This window comes from Ranitomeya imitator, chromosome 3 (assembly GCF_032444005.1).
Source record: "Ranitomeya imitator isolate aRanImi1 chromosome 3, aRanImi1.pri, whole genome shotgun sequence".
Taxonomy (NCBI): domain Eukaryota; kingdom Metazoa; phylum Chordata; class Amphibia; order Anura; family Dendrobatidae; genus Ranitomeya; species Ranitomeya imitator.
The window spans coordinates 189,144,761-189,172,686 of NC_091284.1; the positions used below are offsets into that span (position 1 = coordinate 189,144,761).

The 27,926-nt window shown below is 49.2% G+C and overlaps 1 protein-coding gene across 1 annotated transcript in view; it reads right to left on the reverse strand.

Moving 5' to 3' along the window:
• WDR77 (WD repeat domain 77) overlaps positions 1–27,926 on the reverse strand; it is a 41,578-nt gene that overhangs the window by 13,029 nt on the left and 623 nt on the right. The window contains exons 2-6 of the mRNA XM_069761720.1: positions 23,096–23,281; positions 22,835–22,976; positions 22,712–22,761; positions 16,386–16,456; positions 1,606–1,660 (exon numbers count right to left, since the gene is read on the reverse strand). Of these exons, the coding sequence (XP_069617821.1) occupies positions 1,606–1,660; positions 16,386–16,456; positions 22,712–22,761; positions 22,835–22,976; positions 23,096–23,281 (504 nt within the window). The remainder of the gene's footprint in view (positions 1–1,605; positions 1,661–16,385; positions 16,457–22,711; positions 22,762–22,834; positions 22,977–23,095; positions 23,282–27,926) is intronic.

Genomic DNA, 27,926 nt, shown 5'->3' on the forward strand with positions numbered 1-27,926 from the left:
TGTGGGGAAGGGGCAGTACAGCAGATGTGGCAGCAATACACTCACTTTAGCAATGCGAATATGTATTTGGTACTACCAATAAAGTTCATTTGAATTTGAGAGAAGAACTACTAAAAGCGTTAGAAATGAGAGTCAACATCTTAGGGTGTGTGTCCATGGGCCGTTTTACATCCGGACTAGCTCCCGATTGAACGCTGCGTGGAGCCGCAGCATTCAATCCGCAGCGTCCAGATGTTACAGCATAGTGGAAGGGATTTTATGAAATCCCGTCTCCACTATGCGTGGTAACACGCATCCGGCGGCCCTGCGATTCCGGACATGCGGAGCGTCTTTTTAGATCGCAGCATGTCCGTTTACCTTGCGGCAATGCTGCGCTGCCGCAAAATAAAACACAGGGCCCTATGTGTGGGGTGCGATGATTCCGGATGTGTGCAATGAGCACATCCGGCATCATCGCGTCTCCAGAAGGGGGCGGAGCGAGTTTTCCGCTCCGTCCAAAGCGCCGGCCATCCTGAACGTGGACACGTACTCTTAAACATTGTAAGCAGAGCCTTTGCTCCTCCTGTATTTGCTGAGCTCTGTGTCACTCCATACTATGTGATATTCCTTCTTAATTGTAAAGTGCTGCGGACTATGTTGGTGCTATAAAATAAAATAATTATGTCTGCAATACTGCCCCTTCCCTCACATTAACAGCTGGTGACGAAAGCTAAAAGACATAAGTTACCGTACTCACACTCAGGTCTGCTGTGCTGCATGCAGCAAGATATCACTCTGCAGTGATGAGAGCAGACAATACATGCCTCCCACTGAGCCTGGTGTACTGAGCTATTGTGAAGCAGTATGATTGGTCAGCATTTGTGATGAGCAAATATACTCATTTCTCGAGATTTCCAGAGCACGCTCGGGGGTCCTCCAAGTATTTTTTAGTGCTCAGATTTAGTTTTCTTCGCCGAAGCTGAATAATTTACATCTGATAGCCAGCATAAGTATATGTGGGGATTTCCTAGCAACCAGGCAACCCCCACATGTACTTAGCCTGGCTAGTAGCTGTAAATCATTCAGCTGCCGCAATGAAAACAATCTCCGAACACTAAAAAATACTCGGAGGACCCCCGAGCATGCTCTGGAAATCTCGAGAAACGAGTATATTCGCTCATCACTAGTCAGCATCACACAGAGGAGCTGGGGAAACACAATAGCATCACAGGCCACTGTTGCCCCCGATCCATAGGTACAAGCTTCTACTCTGGGGAAAGTGGATAGTAGTACATCGACTCTTCAGGCTGCTTACACCCAATTCGATCCGAAAGGAACACAAATTACTAAACAAATTTATTAATAGCCTCCTCCATTTGATCATTGGTTTCTATAAGTTACCTTACCCACTTTTATTTTAACAGCTCTATTAGGCTGTAGTACTTGCTTGTTACAACTTCACTATATATGGGTTAAGAGCAAAAAAAAAAAATCTCTCAATGCCCTTTCCCTGGAACAATGCCCACTGTGACATTTATACACCCCGTCTTATTAGGGTAGCATTACCTGGTCTAGGACATGACCTAAGAAACGAATATCGAGGCTTCAATGTATAAAGATACTCACTAATACGCTTGGCAGGTTTAGGATTCCTTGTGTCCCACAGTAGCACTCGATTATCCTTTAAAGAAAAAAAAAGGTATTGCCAATAACACTGTTCAGTCTATTTTTTCAGCAATAATTGCATTTCAGTGAATTCTCAAATAAATAAAAAATATTACACTTTAGAGTCATGCTGCAGTTTTTCCCCATACTTTTTTTTTAACTAAACTGATAAAAGAGGGATTTTTGGTGCTTACCGTAAAATCTCTTTCTTGGAGCCTTCATTGGGGGACACAGAGAACCGTGGGTGTATGCAGCTGCTGCTAGGAGGCTGACACTATGCAGAAAAGGAAAAAGGGTAGCTCCTCCCTGGCAGTATACACCCACCGACAGGCACCAAGTATATGTTGGTGTAAAAAGCAGTAGGAGAAACGACCGAACTCAGAAACGTATAAGTACCAACTCAACTAGGGTGCTTAGCCCCAACACGGTATAAAACCGCCACCTGCAGTACCTTCCTACCAAGGCCTGCGTCAGAGGAGGCCTGGGTACGAACCCTATAGAACCTCGTAAAAGTGTGCAAGGACGACCAGGTCGCGGCCTTGCAGACCTGCAAGGCGGAAGCCGGGTGGCGAACAGCTCAAGAAGCTCCGACAGCTCTGGTAGAGTGGGCCCGCACCCTTGAAGGGGGCTGTTGCTCATGAATGCGGTAGGCTTCCATTATTGTAGAGAATTACAGAGAATCGGATTGCCGAAAGGAAGCCGTTCTAGAAAGATAGACCCGGATGGCTGTGACCACGTACTGCTTGTGAAGAGATTTTTCCAGGGGATGAACTGGGGCAGGACAGAATGAGAGAAGAATGATGTCCTCATTGATGCGAAAAGCGGACACCACCTTGGGAAGGAACGGGCCTGAGGAATACCTTGTCCTGATGCAGGATGAGAAACGGAGATCAGCAGGATAAGGCTGCCAACTCGGAGACTCTCCTGATTGATGTGATAGCAATCAGAAAGGCCACCTTCCAGGAGAGAAGAGAAAAAGGAATATCCTGAAGGGGTTCGAAAGGCACAGCCTGTAGAACACCCAGCACCAGGTTGAGATCCCAGGGTTTCAATGAGGCCTGGAAAGGAGGAGTAAGGTGGGCGACTCCCTGGAGAAAGGTTCTCACCTGAGGGATGGAAGACAGGTCCTTCTGAAAAAGAATAGACAGAGCGGAGACCTGACCCTTCAGAGTACTGAGAGAGAGTCCTGACTCGAGACCTGTCTGAAGGAATCCAAGAAAGACCGGAAGGGAAAAAGACATCGGGAAGACTTGGTTAGTCTCGCACCATCGGAAGAAGGCCTTCCAGTACCTGTGGTAAATGCGGAACGAAGCTAGTTTTCTAGCTCTGATCATGGTCTGAATGACCTGGTGAGAAAAACCAGACTCCTTTAAGACAGCGGCCTCAATGGCCATGCCGTTAAACTCAGCGACTGAGAACTCTGGTGGAAGAACGGACCATGTGAGAGAAGGTCTGGGCGGTCTGGGAGTCTCCAGGGGGAATCCGAGAGCATGCTCACGAGTTCCGCATACCAAGGGCGCTGCGGCCAGTCCGGCGCTATCAGGATAACCGGAATCCCTTCTGCCTTTATCTTTTTTACGACCCTTGAGAATCAAGGGAAGATGAGGGAACAGGTAAGGCTACTTTCACACTAGCGTCATACGACGCACGTCGCAATGCGTTGTTTTGCGTCGTGTTGTGGTGGACCGTCAGCACCAAAAAACGTTGCTTGTAACGTTTTTTTGTGCGTTGTGTCCGCCATTTCCGACTGCGCATGAGCGGCCGGAACTCCGCCTCCTCCTCCCTGCAACTCACAATATTGTAATAATGCATCCGCTGCCCCCATTGTGCTGCGTTGTCACAGGATGAGTCGGTACGTCGGCCCGACGCACTGCGACGGGCCGAAGCTAGTGTGAAAGTAGCCTAAGGGAACTGAAATTGGGACCACAGAACTACGAGAGCGTTGTGGCCGATGGACAGAGGATCCCGGGATCTGGCTACAAACTGGGCCACCTTGCGGTTCATGCGAGACGCCATGAGGTCGATGTACGGGTGCCCCAACGCCGACAGATCTGATCGAAGGCCGAGGGATGGAGAGACCACTCGCCCGCTGCTAGGCCTTGGCGGCTCAGAAAATCAGCTGCCCAATTTTCGACACCGGGAATGTGAACGGCTGATATGGCGGGAACGCGACGTTCGCCCAACGGAGAATCTTTGCCGCTTCCGCCATTACCTGACTGCTGCGGTTGCCGCCCTGGTGATTCAAGTACGCCACGGCGATGGCGTTGTCTGACTGAATGCAGACGGGGCCGCCTGTGAGAAGAGACTGCCAGTGTACCAGGGCCAGGAAGATCGCTGATTTCCAGAAGACTGATAGGAAGAAGGGCCTACTGGGGGGGGATAATCAGTGACCCTGCACTGTGAGGTGTCGGAAGACTGCTCCCCAGCTGAGGAGACTCACATCGGTGGTGATGACTTGCCATTGAAGAGGGAGAAAAGACCTGTCCGTCAGGAGGGCGTAGGACAGAGTCCACCAGGTTAGGGACTGCCGCACCTGGAGAGGCAGACGAACAGGACGGTCGAGGCAAGTTGTGGACTTGTTCCAGGAGGACAGAAGGAACAGGTGGAGGGGGCAAGTGTGGAACTGGGCGAAAGGAACAGCCTCCATGGAGGCAACCATCTTTCCCCGAACTCCTATACAGAATCATAGGGGACAGGGGGATGGAAGTTTTAGAGACTGGACTGCCTTGCGGAGGTTTTTCTCCTTCGGGAGAAAAACCTGAGCCAAATTCGTGTCGAATTCCTTCCATGCCGAGGAATATCAGACACTGTGAGGGGGTCAGGGAGGACTTGTCCCGGATGATGATCCAACAGAGACGGGTCAGCGTGTCCAGGGAGATTTGAAGACTCCGAGCACAGTCTCGATTTGAAGATCCCTTGATCATCAGGTCATCCGGGTAAGGGATAATGAGAATCCCCATGGAACGAAGAATGGCCATTACAGCCGCCATGACCTTGGTGAAAACCTTCGGGGCAGATGCCAGGCCGAAGGGAAGGGCTGTGAATTGGTAGTGAGCGTCATGAATCGCAAAGCGAAGGAACCTCTGGTGTCTTAAGACATATGGGGACATGTAGATAAGCATCTTAAATGTGTACCGAGCAGAGAAATTCCCCCGGCTCCATGGCGGCTATCACTGATCGAAGGGATTCCATCCGGAAGTGGCGGAGGCGAACGTGACGATTCAGCAATTTCAAGTCCAGAACTGGACGGCGGGAACCATCTTTTTTGGGGACTACGAAGAGATTCGAGTAGAACCCCGAAAATCACTCGTTTGGAGGGACGGGAATGACTACACCCGCGGCGACCAGGGAAAATACCGCATGAAGAAAGCCGGGTAATTGGGAAGGCTGCCTTGGAGGACGAGAAAGAAGCGATTTTCTAGGAGGGAAGAAAACTCGATCTTGTAACCGGAGGTGACGATCTCTATGACCCAGGCATCGCTGACCACCGACAAACAGGCGTCCTTGAAAGCAAGAAGCCTGCCTCCCCACCCTGGAAAGATTTCAAGGTGGGGGCGACCCGTCACTTAGAACTGTATCTGTTGGAACGGGACCCAGAGGACCTTGGAGGATGGTTCCTAGGCCTCCAGCTGGGTGCTGGCTTGTAAGAAGGTTTCCTTCGTTCGCCAGACGCCGAGGGTCGCTCTTATTGCGACGAAACGTTTGGGTCTAGATTGAGGGAGAGAGGTGCTCTTGCCTCCAGTGGCGCCCAAAATAGGGATTTTTGGTTACTCACCGTAAAATCCTTTTCTCCAAGACGCTCATTGGGGGACACAGGACTGTGGGTGTATGCTTCTGCCGCCAGGAGGCTGACACTAAGTAAACTTAAAAAAAAAAACTTAAAAAAAAAAAAAATTAGCTCCTCCTCCATCGTATACACCCTGACACTGGCTACCAGAGACTCCAGTTTGGTGCAAAAAGCAGTAGGAGAACAAAAGAAAACACAAAAAATAATATAACAGCATAAATACAGAAACTTTATGTCTAGAAAAGATCCTACTGACTAATGTAATCAGATATAACCAAAGCAGCCATAAGGCTACCAGGGAGGGAGCTGTGTCCCCCAATGAGCGTCTTGGAGAAAAGGATTTTACGGTGAGTAACCAAAAATCCCTATTTCTCCTTCGCCTAATTGGGGGACACAGGACTGTGGGATGTCCTAAAGCAGTCCCTGGGTGGGAAAAATCACTCACCAGAAAAAGACATCCAGATAATGTTTGTCTATAAATGCGCCACTGCCGCTTGAAGAATTCTTCTACACAGACTTGCATCTGCAGAGGTCTGGGAATGGACATTATAATGTTTGACAAATGTATGCAGACTAGACCAGGTCGCAGCCTTGCAAACCTGTTCTGCTGAGGCCTGGTGCCGAACGGCCCAGGAAGCCCCCACTGCTCTAGTCGAATGAGCCTTGATTCCGGCCGGAACCGTCATGCCCATGGAGCGATAAGCCTCCTGAATGGTCGCCCTTATCCATCTGGCCAGGGTAGATTTTGAAGCCGCGCATCCCTTCCTGCGACCCTGCGGAAGGACAAACAGAGCATCCGTCTGGCGAAAGGGGGCCGTACGGGAAACGTACCTCCTCAGAGCCCTCACCAGATCCAACGTATGGAGAGCCTTTTCTACACGGTGCGTAGGTGCCGGAAAAAAAGAGGGCAGAACAATATCTTCATTAATGTGAAATGATGAAACAACCTTCGGCAAAAAGGATGGAGCTGGTCTGAGCACCACCTTGTCCTGATGAAATCGCAAAAAAGGAGGACGACAAGAAAGAGCTGCCAGCTCCGATACCCGTCTTATGGACGTTATGGCCACTAAAAATACAACTTTCCAAGAGAGAAACATCAAAGAAACCTCTTGAAGAGGCTCAAAAGGAGCGTCCTGTAAAGCCCTTAAGACCAGATTAAGGTCCCAAGCTTCCAAAGGAGTCTTATAAGGAGGGACCTTATGAGCGACTCCTTGGAAAAAAGTCCTGACTTGACGATTAGGAGCAATCCTGCGTTGAAAAAGTACTGATAAAGCCGAAACCTGCCTTTTAAGGGTACTCGGAGCCAGCCCAGAATCCAGACCTGCTTGAAGGAAGGCTAGAATGTTAGGAACGGAGAAACGCAAAGGGGGCAGCCCGCGTTCTCTACACCAGGAAAGAAACACCTTCCAAGTGTGATAATAAATCCTGGCCGAAACGGACTTACGTGCACTGATCAAGGTATCAGCCACTTCTTGAGAAAAACCAGCCTGAGTTAAAACCCAAGATTCAACAGCCAGGCCGTCAAACGTAGGACCTCTGAGTTCTGGTGGTAGATCGGCCCTTGAGATAGAAGATCTGGCCGATCGGGGAGCCGCCAAGGAACCCCGGCTAGAAGTTGTACCAGGTCTGCATACCAGGTCCGTCGTGGCCAATCCGGAGCGATCAGGATGGCCGGCACTCTCTCTGATTTGATCTTCTTGATTACTCTCGGGAGCAGTGCCAGAGGAGGGAACAGATAAGAGAGATGAAATTGGTTCCAAGACAGTACCAGCGCATCCACGGCGATAGCCTGGGGATCTCGGTACCGAGAGACAAAACTGGGCACCTTGGCATTCACCTTGGACGCCATTAGATCCACGTCTGGAGTTCCCCAAAGATGGCATATCTGCAAAAATACCTCGGGGTGGAGAGACCATTCCCCGGAGGCTAGACCCTGACGGCTTAGGAAATCTGCCGCCCAGTTTTCTTCGCCCGGAATGTGGACCGCTGAGATCACAGAGTGATTTCTCTCTGCCCAGAGTAGACTCAGTTTTACCTCCTGCATGGCTGCCTTGCTGCGGGTGCCCCCCTGGTGATTTATGTAGGCTACCGCTGTAGCGTTGTCCGACTGAATCCGGACAGGGCGACCCGCCAGAAGATGGTGAAAACGTAACAAGGCTAGCCGGACCGCTCGAATCTCTAAGATATTGATGGGGAGTTCTGATTCCCGAGGAGACCAACGTCCCTGAGCTGTGTGATGGAAGAACACTGCTCCCCAACCCAGGAGACTGGCATCTGTTGTGACCACTAGCCAATTGGTTGGGGGAAAGGGCTTCCCCCTGAGAAGAGATGAGCTGTTTAGCCACCAAGCGAGAGCCTGTCTGGTCTGAAAAGACAACCGAAAATTGCGGTTGAGAGAGAGAGAGAGGATTTTTGTTCCATGCTGATAGGATTGCACGTTGGAGGGGTCGAAGATGAAACTGTGCAAACGGAACCGCCTCTATGGTTGCAACCATCTTTCCTAACACCCTCATCCCGGAACGAATCGTATGAGGGTATGGTTGTAGAAGGTTCCTCACTTCCCGCCGAAGGGCTAGGACCTTGTCCTGGGGAAGGATAGTTAAGGCTTGAGAGGTGTCGAAGGTCATGCCTAAGAAAGAGATTTTTCGAGACGGCCGTAGAGATGACTTCCTTAAATTTACCAACCAACCTAGACGGGAAAGGGTGTCCAGAGTGATGTCGACATTTTCCTTGCAAGACTGAAATGTCGGTCCCTTGATCAGCAGATCGTCTAGGTATGGCAAGACAACTATACCTCGGGAGTGCAGAATGGACACCACAGTCGACATGACTTTTGTGAACACCCTGGGAGCGGAAGCCAGTCCGAAAGGTAATGCCGTGAACTGGAAGTGTAGATTGTTTACGGCAAACCGGAGAAATCTTTGATGGAGCGGAAAGATGGGAATATGAAGATAAGCATCCTGAATGTCTACTGAGGCCAAAAATTCTCCCTTTTCCAGAGAGGCGATGACCGACCGCAGAGACTCCATCCGAAAGTGTCGAACGCGGACAAACTTGTTTAAGAGTTTGAGATCTAGAATAGGCCTCACTGCTCCATCCTTTTTGGGCACTACAAAAAGATTGGAATAAAAGCCCTGGAATCTTTCTTCCTTTGGAACAGGAGAAATGACACCGCTGATACGGAGAGACTCTATGGAATTGAACAAGCTTTGACGAAGAGATTTGCACTTGGGAAGACGGGATGGGAAGAACCAGGGAGGAGGAAGGCAGACCAGCTCTATTTTGTAACCTGAAGATATGAGCTCTGCCACCCACTGGTCGTGGATTACCTGAAGCCAGACCTGGCGAAATAAAAGTAGACGTCCGCCTACCCTTTTGGAGATGCCCGGAAGAGGCCTCCAGTCACTTGGCCGAAAATCTTTGCGTCCTAGATCCTCTAGATCTAGAAGAGTGGGGACGCATTCTTCCCCCCTGACTGGCCGAATAAGGGGTCCGACCGTCTCGGTCCTGATTGGGCCGACCCTGCGCAGGAGAACCTGATGCTGGGGCCCATCTGACATAGCGTAAGATTCTAAAGCGAGCCTGAAAATGGCGCCAAAAAGGCTGTCTGGCCCTCTGCTGAGGAAGGAATTTACTTTTCCCTCCTGTGGAGTCAGAAATGAGCTGATCCAGCTTTTCTCCGAACAAACGACCACTCTGATACGGCAGGGATGTAAGAGATTTCTTAGAGGTAGAATCAGCCCGCCAGGACCTTAACCAAAGGGCCCTTCTGATGGCAATAGCATAGAAGCAGCCGAGGAAGCACAATCTGCCGCATCCAGAGATGCGTTAATCAGATAGCTACCGGCCATAGCTACCTGAGAAGACATTTCAGCCAATTCTGCTGACACATTACCTTCCTGGAGAGCCTTAGATAACGAGTCAGACCAAGATATCATAGCCCTGGCAACCCAGGTTGCCGCAAAAGAAGGAAAAAGTGCTGAGCTTGAGGCCTCAAAGACGGAACGAGCCAAGCTCTCTATAAGACGATCCGTAGGATCCTTAATCGATGAGCCATTAGGGAGAGATAGTAACGTGTTAGAGGCTAAACGGGACACTGGAGGATCTACAGAAGGATTTTCTGCCCAATCACTACAAAGTTCCGAAGCAAAAGGATACCTAGCCTTCAGAGCTCTTTGCCCTGAAAAGCGTTTGTCCGGGTGCTCCCTATTGCGTCGAATGAGGTCCTCGAACTCAGGATGAGAGGAAAAAACCCTATGGGCCCGTTTAGACCGCTTAAATGAGACCTTATGATCAGAGGAAGAGACGAGCTCGTCTTCTATCCCCAAAGACTGATTGACAGCTTAAATTAGGCTGTCTACTGACTCCTGAAACCCAGGTTTATCAAAATTAAGAGACCCTTCTGACTCGTAGTCAGTCTCAACTTCACTGCTTTCTGCAGGGGAAGGAGAGCGAGATACGGAACTCCAGGATGCGGAAGCACCTGAGTGCCTGGGAGACGCTTTGCGAATCCGCTTTCCATGCGTCTGTCGAGTGAGAGCGCGCCCCCTGCAGGCCGCAGACTCCTGAGACCCCGAGGCCCTCTCTGAGACAGGCGGATTACCGGTCCCGACCGCCGGGGTCTGCAGTGATTTGATCGCTTCAGTAAGGGACGCCATGGATTGTGACAAGGACGTGACCCATTCCGGAGGAGCTACCACAGCATCTGGCTGAGGGACCGGAGCTGGAGAGACTACTGGAGGACTGGCAGGGGGGGGGGGGCTCCTGGACATGTTCAGGGTCACAGGCCTCACAGAGGCGATTACTTTGGGCGTGCGGAAAAAGGGCACTACAAGATACACAACTGGTAAAAAGAACCGTGTGAGTCTTAACCCTTCTAGACATAATGATCCGTAATGCTATACCCAGGGCCAGAGACTGGGAAAAAAGGAATGCTTCAGCCAGATGGAGGGAGAAGCACTTACCCCAGTCCTGTGTCCCCACGAGTACCGAGATGGATCCTCAAAGCATGATGCTGAGCCCAAAAGCACTGTCTTATATGCATAGTAGCAGGCCTTAGGGGGGAGGGACCGCCAAACGATGCTGCGGCCTGGAGCAGGCCCGAAGCCGGGGCCTCAATTTTTCCCCCCTTAGAGCGAGGAGAGCCGGAACCGGAAGTGACGCGCCGGAAGGGGCGGAGCCCCACAGCGCGGTCCGATGGCCGGAAGTCCCGGCTCCAGGAAGCTGCTCCACGCCCGAAGCGGCCAGGCAGAGCCGATGCCTCTGGGGGGACAGCGGCGCTGATCCTAACGCCGCCGGACCACGCTGCAGCGTAGCTGCGCCACAGCGTCGCCCGACATAACGCCACAGCGCCGGACAACGCCGCAGCGCCACAGATCCAACGCCCCAGCGCCGGATCACGCCGCAGCGCAGCAGTCCCAACGCAGCAGCGCCGGACCACGCCGCCCGCCACACCAAGACGCTGAAAAAAAAGGGCACCGCACTCCCGGAGGACACAGCCGCCGGACCCCGCAGGTAATGCCAGGAGCCCCCCCATCATACCGCACTATCGAGGGGTAGAACCAATGACGGTGCAGGAACCCTATCTCCATTATCCCCAGGATAAGGAGAGGGACCGTTCACCACCCCAGCTAACACCGCAGGGGTGTAGAATTCAGGGGGGAACACACGGACATCTTATGGGCACCTGTACAGCCTGGAGTCTAGGTACCTCAGGGTGGTCAGGGCTAAGTCCGGTGAAGAATCCCACGTCGCGGGGAAGGATACGTGGAGAAAATCGCACGTACTTGCCCGTTGATGGTTTGGGGAGATCGGACCCTCAAAAAGGTCCGTCGCCCCTTCAATCCAAAGATGTTGAAAAATCGGGTCCATCAATCCAGGACCCAGAGATGTGCCTCCTTGAGACACTAAGCATGAACTGGAGTCTCTGGTAGCCAGTGTCAGGGTGTATACGATGGAGGAGGAGCTAATTTTTTTTTTTTTAAGTTTACTTAGTGTCAGCCTCCTGGCGGCAGAAGCATACACCCACAGTCCTGTGTCCCCCAATGAGGCGAAGGAGAAATTATCTGATCCAAAAGAACTCGGAACAGCCTGGAACCCTGGAAGGCTAAGTTGGTGAGGGACTTTTTGGAAGTAGTATCTGAGTTCCACGCCTTCAGCCAAAGGATGCGGCGAATAGCCACGATGTTGCTGCTTGCTCTGGCCGCACAAGCCACTGCGTCCAGGGAGGCAGTCAGAAGGTATTTGCCAGCGTGATTAATTTGATCTGCGAGTTCAGCTAGTTCGTTTGGAGAAGCCGAAGCCAAAATGCCCCGGCGCAGGATCTTGGCCCAGGCCGAGATGGCCTTTGCCACCCAGGTGGAGGCAAAACTGGGGCAGAGGGAAGCGCCTGTTGCTTCAAAAGCAGATTTGGCTAGTGCCTCAATCTGTCTGTCAGTCGTGTCCTTGAGAGATGCACCGTCTGGTAAGGATAAAACGGTCTTAGAAGAAAGAGGGGAAACCGGCGGATCCACGTTGGGGGACTCTGCCCACCTGGAAAGAAGATCGGCACTGAAAGGATATAGAACATCCAGGTATTTTCTGCCCGAAAAATGCTTGACAGGATGCTCCCAGTGTTTAGACAAAGTAGACAAACTCCTCGTGGTTGGGAAAGGAGCGAGAGGCCCGGAGAACGCTGGAAAGACGCGCGCTGGGACAGGGGGTGTGGCTAGTCAGGGCGCACTAAAGTGAAAGTAAAAAGTGCTTAGAATGGCACTGATGAAAACATACGCGACCGCACCCACGATGCTGCCCGCCAGAGATATATGGCCAATATCGCGCCGCGGCTTTGCTATAAGGCATGGCGGCACCTGTACGGCGCGCTGAGTGCGGGACCTTGGCGGGAGATTTGAAAATAAAAGGTGATGTTCTTCTGTACTTTGGTTCTGCAGACAGCTAGGATCGTCCAGGGGCCCGAGGGTGGAAAGCTCGTTGGATAATCCCACGCCGAGATCCAAACGGCGTAGAAGACGGCATCGACTCCATAAGGAGGGGGGAGATCACCCACTGGTAACCACAGTCTTCCTCTCAGCCCTATCTGAGGAGAGGGTTGAGGAGGGACATGGCGAGGACTGGCCACCAAAATCAACCCTAGATCACCCGTGAGGGTGGAAGGGGATAAGTCCTGCCGGCGGTCCTGAGAGAGACAGTGTGGGACACACCACACTGGTCGCTCAGCCGCTTCTAAGGGGAAGGCAGAGTGAAAGAACAACCTGATTCCCAGAAGCTGTATCTGAAAGAAAAAGGAAAAAAGTTAATAAAAACAAACCTGTAGAAAGAAAAGGTTAGCTGTGGATCTGGGGAGATCCAGGTCTGCCTCCTACAGACACTAAGCACAAACTGAGGTACGTGGTGCATAATGCCAGGGAGGAGCTACCCTTTTTCCTTTTCTGCATAGTGTCAGCCTCCTAGCAGCAGCATACACCCACGGTTCTCTGTGTCCCCCAATGAAGCAATAAAGAAACTGTTTTATTAAAAAAAAAAACAAAACTGGAAAAAAAAAAAGGATGCAGCATAAGATCCAGAAAAAGAAAAGAAAAGGATCCAGGGTGTGGATATGATGACCTTGGAAGTCACTTCCAACTCTCACATTCTATGATTCCACTCAAGAAAAAAAAAAAAAATCACTGGTCAAGGAGTAGATGTTTTTGACAAAGGGACAATGCTTCTGCTAATTAGCAGAGAGCAGTTGATAATTTTTGTCAAAGCATTGCTTATCTAATGCAGAATAAAAAGAATGACATCTACTACATAATTGTCTAAGGGTCATTTCCGTCTGTCCTTCTGTCTGTCACGGATATTCATTGGTCGCGGCCTCTGTCTGTCATGGAAATCCAAGTCGCTGATTGGTCGTGGCAGAACAGCCATGACCAATTAGCGACGGGCACAGTTCGGCGGAAAAATGGCCGCTCCTTCCTCCCCGCAGTCAGTGCCGCTCCATACTCCCCCTCCAGTCAGCCCTCACACAGGGTTAATGGCAGAGTTAATGGACCGTGTTATGCCGCGGTGTCACGCACTTCATTAACCCTGTGTGATCAACTTTTTACTATTGATGATGCATATGCAGCATCAATAGTAAAAAGATCTAATGTTACAAATAATAATAATTAAAAAAAACAAACGTTATTCTCACCCTCCGACGTGCGCGCTGTCCTCGGCAGTGCAAGCGGCAGGCTCCGGTGCCAAGGATGTTATGCGAGAAGGACCTTCCATGACGTCACAGTCATGTTACCGTGATGTCACCACAGGTCCTGCGCTCATACCAACCCTGGGACCGGAAGCTGCCGCGTGCACCGCACACAAGCGCCAGGAATACAAGGGGCCCTTGGAAGGCGAGTATATGTTTATTTTTTATTTTAAGTCTTTTTTAACCTGTTACATACGTGGCTGGGCAATATACTACGTGGCTGGGCAATATACTATGTGGCTGGGCAATATACTATGTGGCTGGGCAATATACTACGTGGCTGGGCAATATACTACGTGAAAAAACCTAACTGCGATACTTTGGAATCCCAGAAAAGAGTATAAACCAAAAGAAACAAGGATCCCTAAAAAATAACTTTTAATAATACATCTAAAAAGACCATTTTTATCAAAAATTCAGGTAAAATAGTATTAAATGTACCTATAAGACCCTACGTCGAACTACAATGAGTCCTGCTTGGCAGTGGAGGTTGGCACCCTACTTTACTGCGGTAGGCGCCCCCACTCCTCGACGGCTCACCCTTACACGCCCTAAGAGGTACCTACAATAAGAGAAGAGGCTGGTGAACCCTGTTTTAACCTAAAAATGCCAACTGCCTGACAGTGGAGGTAGACACCCTAATTTACTGCGGTAGGCGCCCCCACTCAACGACGGCTGACCCTAGGGTCCCTAACAATCCCTAAAATAAGCAATAGACAAAAGATATTGTCCCACATACATCTCCAATACCCGTGAGATAAAAAAAACAAAACAAAATGAAAAAAATAACCCCCCCCCCCCCAAAAAAAAAATATACACAAAAAAAATGTATTATCAGAAATGTAATTAGTCAGTATACCAGAGGGGGCGGTACAAAGCACAATGTCTACAAAACAATGCCCCCCTAGCAGTAACGTACAATCAGATGAGTAAAGGTACCTTCACACTAAACGACGCTGCAGCGATCCAGACAACGATCCGGATCGCTGCAGCGTCGCTGTTTGGTCGCTGGAGAGCTGTCACACAGACCGCTCTCCAGCGACCAACGATGCCGGTAACCAGGGTAAACATCGGGTTACTAAGCGCAGGGCTGCCGATTCAGCGATGTCAGCGGGTGATCCAGCGACCAAATAAAGTTCTGGCCTTCTAGCCCCGACCAACGACATCACAGCAGGATTCTGATCGCTGCTGCGTGTCAAACTGAACAATACCGCTAGCCAGGAAGCTGCAACGTCACAGATCGCTAGCGATATCGTTTAGTGTGAAGGTACCTTAAGTGTACTTATTCTATGTACACTACAAAGCACAATGTCTAAAAAGGCAATGCCCACCTAACGGTGAAGTACAATCAGATGATTTAACCCACCAACGGGTACATGGAGTGCAAAAAAATATATATTTTGTCCAAATAGGATAAAAAAGCACATCAGTGCCTTAGATAAACAATCAATGAAAAAATAATAAGATATCGTTGTACACACTCCTATATCTTATTCAATAATGTTCACACTTGTCTCACTGTATTAATATGTCAGTGTTAGATGTAAAACACAAAGAGGACTATTAGTATATGTCCTCAGGGTTAGATATGATATACTAATCAACAATTTCATAACCATGACAAAATATGGACAACAGGAAATACTAGGTAGCAAAAGAAGATCACAACCAATGCTCAGTAGCAATAGGCAGAGAAACTCCCCAATATATAAATATAATGAAGACAAAAGGACTCGATCATCCCATTAGTGCAGGTAGATAAGCAACAGAATATATAACCACCAATGTACTTATCTATTCGCTGGGGTCTCCCGTGGTGTAGATCAAACAACTACCAGAATTTCAAACGGTCCCATGCAAATAACCAAAACCAGCTTCTGTCATATTGTCCCCAAGCAATTCCCGACGCGTTTCCCCCCCATAGGGAATGACGGGGGTTCATCAGGGGTAGGCAGCCACACAAAGAATAAAGGAGCTCCTTTATTCTTTGTGTGGCTGCCTACCCCTGATGGCAGTTGGCATTTTTAGGTTAAAACAGGGTTCACCAGCCTCTTTTCTTATTGTAGGTACCTCTTAGGGCGTGTAAGGGTGAGCCGTCGAGGAGTGGGGGCGCCTACCGCAGTAAAGTAGGGTGCCAACTTCCACTGCCAAGCAGGACTCATTGTAGTTCGACGTAGGGTCTTATAGGTACATTTAATACTATTTTGCCTGAATTTTTGATAAAAATGGTCTTTTTAGATGTATTATTAAAAGTTATTTTTTAGGGATCCTTGTTTCTTTTGGTTTATACACAATATACTACGTGGCTGGGCAATATACTACGTGGCTGGGCAATATACTACGTGGGCGGGCAATATACTACGTGGGCAGGCAATATACTACGTGGGCGGGCAATATACTACGTGGGCTGTGCAATATACTACGTGGGCTGTGCAATATACTACGCGGGCTGTGCAATATACTACGCGGGCTGTGCAATATACTACGCGGGCTGTGCAATATACTACGCGGGCTGTGCAATATACTACGCGGGCTGTGCAATATACTACGCGGGCTGTGCAATATACTACGTGGACATACATGTTATAGAATACCCGATGCGTTAGAATCGGGCCACCATCTAGTAGTATATAATGTCTTAGATCCTAAAGAAAAGCTACACAAGCACTGGAAAATGACATTACTGTAATTACAGTATAAAGAACAGATGCCATAAGCATGAAGCCGTACCTCACCACAAGAAAGAAAGATTGCTTCTTTGCCAGGGCACGTGGAAACACAATTCACTTGGCCGGAATGTGCTAAGAAATAAAAAATGGGAAAAAAAAGAAAAAAACACATAAAAGTTAACGAAAATGCAATAGTAAGAATGCCATGGTTAATAGTGATAAAAAATGCAATACAATCAATACATCATATACTTCTCAACTCACAGCGTGTATTGGGTCTAAGAAATTATATGTAGGCAAAGTCCTGTGCAAAGAGGCAGCACACAGGCAGTGCGGAGTTAAGTGACCTCTGTGTGCGGTCAGGCTGGAGGTGGTGCCTTATGTAAGCATAGACCCTTTTCTAGAAGCAATGTTGTATCCAACCAGCACAGCCCCTAGAAAATGCCTTTAATTTGCCTTAATTCAAAATAAAAAAAACCTCTCAGTAAGTCTCTATGTGATAGGAGGCCTCCACCATATAGCAAGTATCAATACAGGTAACCCCATTGGTAACAATCATTTCTGAAATCTCAGATCTTGCTGGTAATGTAAAAGGCAGCAGAAAATGTGAAGACAAAAATCTGCAATAAAACACACAAGGTGTGAACATAGCCTTAAGCTGCAGATCGTCAACACCCAAATTCGCAACGCGTGCAGCCACCATAAGGGCGGATTAGCATGTGGAATATCTGCAGAGTAATACAGCACCCAACGTGTGCAGCTACCATAAGGGCGGATTAGCATGTGGAATATCTGCAGAGTAATACAGCACCCAACGTGTGCAGCCACCATAAGGGCGGATTAGCATGTGGAATATCTGCAGAGTAATACAGCACCGAACATGTGAGGCCACCATAAGGGCGGATTAGCATGTGGAACATCTGCAGAGTAATACAGCACCCAACGTGTGCAGCCACCATAAGGGCGGATTAGCATGTGGAATATCTGCAGAGTAATACAACACCCAACGTGTGCAGCTACCATAAGGGCGGATTAGCATGTGGAATATCTGCAGAGTAATACAGCACCCAACATGTGAGGCCACCATAAGGGCGGATTAGCATGTGGAACATCTGCAGAGTAATACAGCACCCAACGTGTGCAGCCACCATAAGGGCGGATTAGCAGGTGGAATATCTGCAGAGTAATACAGCACCCAACGTGTGCAGCCACCATAAGGGCGGATTAGCATGTGGAACATCTGCAGAGTAATACAGCACCCAACGTGTGCAGCCACCATAAGGGCGGATTAGCATGTGGAACATCTGCAGAGTAATACAGCACCCAACGTGTGCAGCCACCATAAGGGCGGATTAGCATGTGGAACATCTGCAGAGTAATACAGCACCCAACGTGTGCAGCCACCATAAGGGCGGATTAGCATGTGGAATATCTGCAGAGTAATACAGCACCCAACGTGTGCAGCCACCATAAGGGCGGATTAGCATGTGGAACATCTGCAGAGTAATACAGCACCCAACATGTGAGGCCACCATAAAGGCGGATTAGCATGTGGAACATCTGCAGAGTAATACAGCACCCAACGTGTGCAGCCACCATAAGGGCGGATTAGCAGGTGGAATATCTGCAGAGTAATACAGCACCCAACATGTGAGGCCACCATAAAGGCGGATTAGCATGTGGAACATCTGCAGAGTAATACAGCACCCAACGTGTGCAGCCACCATAAGGGCGGATTAGCAGGTGGAATATCTGCAGAGTAATACAGCACCCAACGTGTGCAGCCACCATAAGGGCGGATTAGCATGTGGAATATCTGCAGAGTAATACAACACCCAACGTGTGCAGCCACCATAAGGGCGGATTAGCATGTGGAATATCTGCAGAGTAATACAACACCCAACGTGTGCAGCCACCATAAGGACGGATTAGCATGTGGAATATCTGCAGAGTAATACAACACCCAACGTGTGCAGCCACCATAAGGGCGGATTAGCATGTGGAATATCTGCAGAGTAATACAACACCCAACGTGTGCAGCCACCATAAGGGCGGATTAGCATGTGGAATATCTGCAGAGTAATACAACACCCAACGTGTGCAGCCACCATAAGGGCGGATTAGCATGTGGAACATCTGCAGAGTAATACAACACCCAACGTGTGAAGCCACCATAAGGGCGGATTAGCATGTGGAATATCTGCAGAGTAATACAACACCCAACGTGTGCAGCCACCATAAGGGCGGATTAGCAGGTGGAATATCTGCAGAGTAATACAACACCCAACGTGTGCAGCCACCATAAGGGCGGATTAGCAGGTGGAATATCTGCAGAGTAATACAACACCCAACGTGTGCAGCCACCATAAGGGCGGATTAGCATGTGGAATATCTGCAGAGTAATACAGCACCCAACGTGTGCAGCCACCATAAGGGCGGATTAGCATGTGGAACATCTGCAGAATAATACAGCACCCAACGTGTGAAGCCACCATAAGGGCGGATTAGCATGTGGAATATCTGCAGAGTAATACAGCACCCAACGTGTGCAGCCACCATAAGGGCGGATTAGCAGGTGGAATATCTGCAGACTAATACAACACCCAACGTGCGCAGCCACCATAAGGGCGGATTAGCAGGTGGAATATCTGCAGAGTAATACAACACCCAACGTGTGCAGCCACCATAAGGGCGGATTAGCATGTGGAATATCTGCAGAGTAATACAGCACCCAACGTGTGCAGCCACCAAAAGGGCGGATTAGCATGTGGAACATCTGCAGAGTAATACAGCACCCAACATGTGAAGCCACCAAAAGGGCGGATTAGCATGTGGAATATCTGCAGAGTAATACAGCACCCAACGTGTGCAGCCACCATAAGGGCGGATTAGCATGTGGAACATCTGCAGAGTAATACAGCACCCAACATGTGAAGCCACCATAAGGGCGGATTAGCATGTGGAACATCTGCAGAGTAATACAACACCCAACGTGTGCAGCCACCATAAGGACGGATTAGCATGTGGAATATCTGCAGAGTAATACAGCACCCAACGTGTGAAGCCACCATAAGGGCGGATTAGCATGTGGAACATCTGCAGAGTAATACAACACCCAACATGTGAAGCCACCATAAGGGCGGATTAGCATGTGGAACATCTGCAGAGTAATACAGCACCCAACGTGTGCCGCCACCATAAGGGCGGATTAGCATGTGGAATATCTGCAGAGTAATACAACACTCAACGTGTGCAGCCACCATAAGGGCGGATTAGCATGTGGAATATCTGCAGAGTAATACAACACCCAACGTGTGCAGCCACCATAAGGGCGGATTAGCATGTGGAATATCTGCAGAGTAATACAACACCCAACGTGTGCCGCCACCATAAGGGCGGATTAGCATGTGGAATATCTGCAGAGTAATACAACACTCAACGTGTGCAGCCACCATAAGGGCGGATTAGCAGGTGGAATATCTGCAGAGTAATACAACACCCAACGTGTGCAGCCACCATAAGGGCGGATTAGCATGTGGAATATCTGCAGAGTAATACAGCACCCAACGCGTGCCGCCACCATAAGGGCGGATTAGCATGTGGAACATCTGCAGAGTAATACAACACCCAACGTGTGCCGCCACCATAAGGGCGGATTAGCAGGTGGAATATCTGCAGAGTAATACAACACCCAACGTGTGCAGCCACCATAAGGGCGGATTAGCATGTGGAATATCTGCAGAGTAATACAGCACCCAACGCGTGCCGCCACCATAAGGGCGGATTAGCATGTGGAACATCTGCAGAGTAATACAACACCCAACGTGTGCCGCCACCATAAGGGCGGATTAGCATGTGGAACATCTGCAGAGTAATACAACACCCAACGTGTGCAGCCACCATAAGGGCGGATTAGCATGTGGAATATCTGCAGAGTAATACAGCACCCAACGTGTGCAGCCACCATAAGGGCGGATTAGCAGGTGGAATATCTGCAGAGTAATACAACACCCAACGCGTGCCGCCACCATAAGGGCGGATTAGCATGTGGAACATCTGCAGAGTAATACAACACCCAACGTGTGCCGCCACCATAAGGGCGGATTAGCATGTGGAACATCTGCAGAGTAATACAACACCCAACGTGTGCAGCCACCATAAGGGCGGATTAGCATGTGGAATATCTGCAGAGTAATACAGCACCCAACGTGTGCAGCCACCATAAGGGCGGATTAGCATGTGGAACATCTGCAGAGTAATACAACACCCAACGTGTGCCGCCACCATAAGGGCGGATTAGCATGTGGAACATCTGCAGAGTAATACAGCACCCAACGTGTGCAGCCACCATAAGGGCGGATTAGCAGGTGGAATATCTGCAGAGTAATACAACACCCAACGTGTGCCGCCACCATAAGGGCGGATTAGCATGTGGAACATCTGCAGAGTAATACAGCACCCAACGTGTGCAGCCACCATAAGGGCGGATTAGCATGTGGAATATCTGCAGAGTAATACAACACCCAACGTGTGCAGCCACCATAAGGACGGATTAGCATGTGGAATATCTGCAGAGTAATACAGCACCCAACGTGTGCAGCCACCATAAGGGCGGATTAGCATGTGGAACATCTGCAGAGTAATACAACACCCAACCTGTGCAGCCACCATAAGGACGGATTAGCATGTGGAATATCTGCAGAGTAATACAACACCCAACGTGTGCAGCCACCATAAGGGCGGATTAGCATGTGGAATATCTGCAGAGTAATACAGCACCCAACGTGTGCAGCCACCATAAGGGCGGATTAGCATGTGGAATATCTGCAGAGTAATACAACACCCAACGTGTGCAGCCACCATAAGGGCGGATTAGCATGTGGAACATCTGCAGAGTAATACAACACCCAACGTGTGCAGCCACCATAAGGGCGGATTAGCATGTGGAATATCTGCAGAGTAATACAGCACCCAACGTGTGCAGCCACCATAAGGGCGGATTAGCATGTGGAATATCTGCAGAGTAATACAGCACCCAACGTGTGCAGCCACCATAAGGACGGATTAGCATGTGGAATATCTGCAGAGTAATACAACACCCAACGTGTGCAGCCACCATAAGGGCGGATTAGCATGTGGAATATCTGCAGAGTAATACAGCACCCAACGTGTGCAGCCACCATAAGGGCGGATTAGCATGTGGAATATCTGCAGAGTAATACAGCACCCAACGTGTGCAGCCACCATAAGGGCGGATTAGCAGGTGGAATATCTGCAGAGTAATACAGCACCCAACGCGTGCAGCCACCATAAGGGCGGATTAGCATGTGGAACATCTGCAGAGTAATACAACACCCAACCTGTGCAGCCACCATAAGGGCGGATTAGCATGTGGAACATCTGCAGAGTAATACAACACCCAACGTGTGCAGCCACCATAAGGGCGGATTAGCATGTGGAATATCTGCAGAGTAATACAGCATCCAACGTGTGCCGCCACCATAAGGGCGGATTAGCATGTGGAATATCTGCAGAGTAATACAGCACCTACTGAGTTAATGAGATTTCACAATTCTCATCTACACGTGGTGGGACATTTTCCACACAAATCGTGATATACGCATTTAAAATTCTCAGCATGTCATTGCTTTGGGCAAAATTCAATGAGGTCTTCACTCTTGCAATGTATGGGAAGAAATACTCCACAAAATCCATGAGCAACATGTACGGATTCTGATGCCGAAATGTGGATGCGAAGCAGAAAACCTGCATCAAAACCTCAAGTGCAGCCAATAGTGATGAGCGAATGTGCTGGGTTACGGTGTTAACAGAGCACGCTCGTGTGCTAACAGTGTCTTCGGCGTGCTCCAATAACATGCTCGACAGCTATCCAAGAAGTATCGTTTCTCCTTGTGGAGATTGACATGCTAAGCATGCCGAGATGAGGAGGCTTAAAGCCGCAATGCTCCTCTGGGAAATATGCAAATTATCTCTTCAGAGAGGAAGAGAACTAGAACTCTGGTGCCACAGCTGTAACACATGCAGCTGCGGGAACTGGAGCATATTTTGACCACGCTGAAGACACTCAGTTAGCACCCGAGCATGCTCCGATAACGCCTGATCTGAGCACATCAGATCTACTTGCATTGGATCCGGTCCCAGTACTAACTCGCAGACCATGGCTGCACAGTAGTCAGGTCCTTCTCCATCACCCACTAATCCATCCTCTAATTATCTGTAAATTAATGTGGGATTTGCTAGCACCAGTAGTATTAGCTTCTGAGCGGTATCCTCAGGCCGGACCTCACTCCATGTTCCTCTATGCCCTTAGCGTATTAGTAAAGCCATAAAGCAGTAATAAAACGATCCGCATTGGTCTGGACTTACCTTTATAAGACTTCAGTGGAGTTTTCTGCGAGAGATCCCAGATCTGCACACTGGAATGAGATCGGTATTAGGACACTTGCCATAAAACACCAATATTGTGTTCTACCAAGTGTAACATCCGACCTGAAATCCTTGCTCCCGCTGACAGCCAGCGTCCCTCCGGAGAATGTACTGACTGACGTGACAATGTCATCATGTTCATATCTGGTGAATTTATTTACAAGGAGAGATTCATTGTCCATCAACTCCCACAGCTCCACGGCCCCTGGAAACACAGACACGTCATTAGAAACCTGGGGTGCCCGCCACCCATAATGCTATGGGTAGGACTAACGCCGACCCTTAGAATACTAAGTGTGTACAGTACAGGAAAACAGACATTACCAGAATCTGAGGCCACCAGGATCCCTCGCTCCAGTACCCAGGCCACATCTGCTACACCAGTCTCCGTCTGTACCCCAGCCGCACACAGGCTCTCATTGGGGGCTGCTGTAGGATCCTTGAAAACCCAAATGGAGCCTCCCCATGTCCGAGAATTCAGACTAGAGGCAGAGAGAAGCAGGGCGCCATCTGCAAAGTGACAGCAATAGTAGGAGGTGGAAGAATTCACAAAAAACATTGCGGGATTCTCACTCTAAAGGGGAATTGTCATCAGATTCCACAATACAAGATGCTTACTATTACAATGCGCTCTTAGACCTGATAAGGCTGCTGTAATTACGGTGAAAGGTTTAAAGGGAACCCTTTATATGAAAAACGCTATTAACCTGCAGATGTTGGGTTCATTTCCTCCAGGCAGCGGGGCTCAAAGTGCAGGTGCCAGGCAGGTACAGAACGCTGATAATAATAATAATTTGTATTTATATAGCGCCAACATATTCCGCATCACTTTACGATAACCTGCAGATTAACCACATATCTAAGTTAATAGCATTTTTTTCATATGATAGGTTCCCTTTAAACTTAAATTTCCACCCATATAGCCAGGAAGCTACTCAGTGGACCTCCTCTCTGCTGCCAAGTTCTCAAACAGCTCAGTACAAGCTGCAGCTGTCAGTCAGGTTGGGCTGTGGTGTTGTGCATGTTCTTCTGTTTGCATGAGCATGTGCCTGCTGCACACAATCACTGGCCACAGCAGTGATGCATCAGGAGAGAAATGGCATTGTTTACTTTTACACTTTGGGCAGCCTTTGAGATGATCAGGTATTGTTCAGTTTCACACCTTTGTCAGCCAATGTTTAATTTGCACACATCACTAACTTAATTAAACTGTACTAAAGGTACCTTCACACATAACGATATCGTTAACGATATTGTTGCTTTTTGTGACGTAGCAACGATATCGTTAAGGAAATCGTTATGTGTGACAGCGACCAACGATCAGGCCCCTGCTGGGAGATCATTGGTCGCTGAGGATAGTCCTGAACTTTATTTCGTCGCTGGATCTCCCGCTGACATCGCTGGATCGGCGTGTGATGCCGATCCAGCGATGTCTTCACTGGTAACCAGGGAAAACATCGGGTTACTAAGCGCAGGGCCGCGCTTAGTAACCCGATGGTTTACCCTGGTTACCAGCGTAAACGTTAAAAAAACAACTACTACATACTTACCTTCAGCTGTCTGTCCCCGGCGCTCTGCTTCTCTGCACTCCTCCTGCATCCTGTGTCAGCGTCACCGCTCTGCTTTCCGGCTGACCGGCGCTGACAGTGCAGAGGAAAGCAGAGCGACGGGGACAGACAGCTGAAGGTAAGTATGTAGTGTTTGTTTTTTAACGTTTACGCTGGTAAACATCGGGTTACTAAGCGCAGCCCTGATTCGAACTCGGCTTCAGGAAAATAGCCGCCGAGATCTCCATGTGGACACGCGCGGCATCCCGCGGCCATTTTCCTGAAGCCCTGGGAAGCCGAGAAAAACCATCTGCGCACGTGTGGCCTCACAAAGATGGCCGCACCCACCGATAAACGGCTGAAAAGCGCAGATCGCGCTATTTTCCTTCAAGCTGCACAGTGGATTCGCCAGTTGGACATGCGCACACCACTCTGCCACCAACGGAGATCTGGGGGAGAAACAGCGCTGTCACCACGCCCATATGACCTGACCAGCGTGACAGCCCAAAACGGCGACTTTACAAAGGTATTTCGGCAGCATAGGTGGGGAATAAAGGCTCACAAAATACACTAATGTAAAGCCCAGCTCTGCCCCTATTTAACGGTATTTTTAGCTCATCTTGAAAAAACGGGGTGACAGGTTCCCTTTAAATATGTGTTACCTATGGTAAACATGTTTAATAGGGATCCATTTACAATATAAAAGATCCGCCTCTTTAGTGAGTGTGGCCAAGTGAGCCAGACCACCAAAAAGAGCCGGACTGCACATCACTAATCCCAACTGCCGTTCTCAGGTGAGGAGAGCAAGACATTACGGCTTAAAGGGATATTCGCTTCTCCGGGATCCCATCCCAATATGTAGTAGGTGTAAAAATAATAGCAAATACCTCCAATTAGAAATGTAGTGTAGTTCTTCTGATTCGCTATGTAGGACCTGAGGTGTCCATGGTTACGACCACTGGCTGTCATTAGATCAGTGGTGGTAACCATGGATACCTAAGGTCCTGCAATATCTGTACATTATTATTATTTATTTATATAGCACCATTGATTCCATGGTGCTGTACATGACAATGGGTTACATACAAGTTACAGATATCACTTACAGTAAACAAACCAACAATGACAGACTGGTACAGAGGGAAGAGGACCCTGCCCTTGCGGGCTTAAATTCTACAGGATTATGGGGAAGGAGACAGAAGGTCGGGGGGTTGCAGGAGCTCCGGTTTTGGTGAGGCAGTATCTCCGGTAGTGATGAGGAGGCAGCGGGGTCAGTGCAGGCTGTAGTCTTTCCTTAAGAGATGGGTTTTCAGGTTCCATCTGAAGGATCTTAATGTGGTTGATAGTCGGACGTGTTGGGGCAAAGAATTCGAGAGGATGGGGGATATTCTGGAGAAGTCTTGGAGGCGATTGGATGAGGAGCGAATAAGTGTTGAGGAGAGGAGGAGGTCTTGGGAGGACCGGAGATTACATGAGGGAAGATATCGGGAGATTAGTTCAGAGATATATGGAGGAGACAGGTTGTGGATGGCTTTGTAGGTCAGTATTAGTAATTTGAACTGGATACGCTGAGGGAATGGGAGCCAGTGAAGAGATTTGCAGAGGAGGGAAGCGGAGGAGTAGCGAGGAGAGAGATGAATTAGTCTGGCAACAGAGTTAAGGATGGACTGGAGAGGTGCAAGGGTGTTAGCAGAGAGGCCACAGAGGAGGATGTTGCAGTAGTCAAGGCGGGAGATGATGAGGGTATGCACAAGCATTTTAGTAGATTGACCTGTTGAGGAAAGGACGGATTCTGGAGATATTTTTGAGCTGGAGGCGACAGGAGGTGGAAAGAGCTTGGATGTGCGGTTTGAAGGACAGGGCAGAGTCAAGGGTTACTCCAAGGCAGTGGACTTCCGGTACGGGGGAAAGCGTGATGTTGTTAATTGCGTTAGGTCAGATAAGGAAGATCTATGAGATGGAGGAAAGATGATGAGTTCAGATTTGTCCACACCGAGTTAGAGGAAGCGAGAGGAGAAAAAGGAGGATATGGTTGATAAACACTCTGGGATTCTGGACAGCGGAGCGGTGACGTCTGGGCCAGAGAGGTAGATCTGAGTGTCATCTGCATAGAGGTGGTACTGGAATCCATGGGACTTTATGAGTTGTCCCAGGCCAAGTGTATAGATGGAGAAGAGTAGGGGTCCTAGAACAGAGCCTTGGGAGACTCCAACAGAGAGAGGGTGGGATGAGGAGGTAGTGTGGGAGTGGGAGACGCTGAATGTGCGGTTGGAAAGGTATGAGGAGATCCAGGATAGGGCGAGGTCTTTGATGCCAAAGGAGGAGAGGATCTCTAGCAGGAGGCAGTGGTCAACTGTGTCAAAAGCAGAGGACAGGTCTAGAAGGAGGAGTACAGAGTATTGTCCAGTAGCTTTGGCGGTAAGTAGGTCGTTAGTGATTTTGGTCAGGGCTGTCTCAGTTGAGTGATGGAGGCGGAAACCAGATTGTAGATTATCAAAGAGAATGTTAGATGAGAGGTGGGAGGAAAGTGCAGAGTGGACGTGCTGCTCCAGGAGTTTGGAAGCGAATGGGAGCAGTGATATTGGGCGATAGCTGGACATAGCGTTTGGATCGAGGGTTGGCTTTTTAGGGATAGGCGTGATTGTGGCATGAAAGCAGAAGGGAAGGTGCCAGAAGTTAGTGATAGGTTGAAGAGGTGGGTTAAGGGACCGTTATACTAAGCGACGCTGCAGCGATATAGACAACGATCCGACCTAAACCAGATCGCTGGAGCGTTGCTGTTTAGGTCGCTGTAGAGATGTCAAACACAGCAACTCCAGAACGATGCAGGAGCGATCCAGTGACGTAACGGCGACTCACTTCTCGTTCTCGCTCCATGTAAAAACGTTGCTGGCGTTGTTGCTTTTGATGTCAAACATGACGATTCACGCCGATTTAACGACCAAATAAAGTTCTGGCCTTCTAGCTCCGACCAGCGATGGCACAGCGGGATCCAGATCGCTGCTGCGTGTCAAACACAACGAGATCGCTATCAGGACGCTGCAACGTCACAGATTGTTGTCGTTCTCGTTGCAAAGTTGCTCAGTGTGACGGTACCTTTAGGGATGGGATAAGTGTGGTGGTGAGGTTGGGGAGGAGGTGGGATGGGATCCAGCGCACAGGTAGTGAGGTGCGATTTGGAGAGGAGACAGTTAAGCCCCCCTTCAGTGATCTTGGAGAGGGAGGTTATGGGGTTTGGGCATTGGTCTGGTATACAAAGGGGTTGTGGTGGTTGAACAATGAAGACTTGCCTTGTTGATCTTATTTTTTTTAAAGTGTGGTAAAGTCCTCAGCAGAGATGAGGGAGGGGGCAGTGGGGGCGGAGGAGGGAGTTAAAGGTTTGAATAACTGTTTGGGGTTGTAGGATAGGGAAGATACGAGGGTTGTGAAGTAGACCTGTTTAGCAGAGGTGAGAGCAGATTTAAAAGCGAGTGTTGCCTGTTTGAATACAGTGATGTATTGCATATGAGGAAAGACATCGCGAATCAGAAGAACTATCCCACACTTCCAATTGGAGGCATTTGCTAATATTACATATTGGGATAGGATCCTGGAGATGGAATACTCCT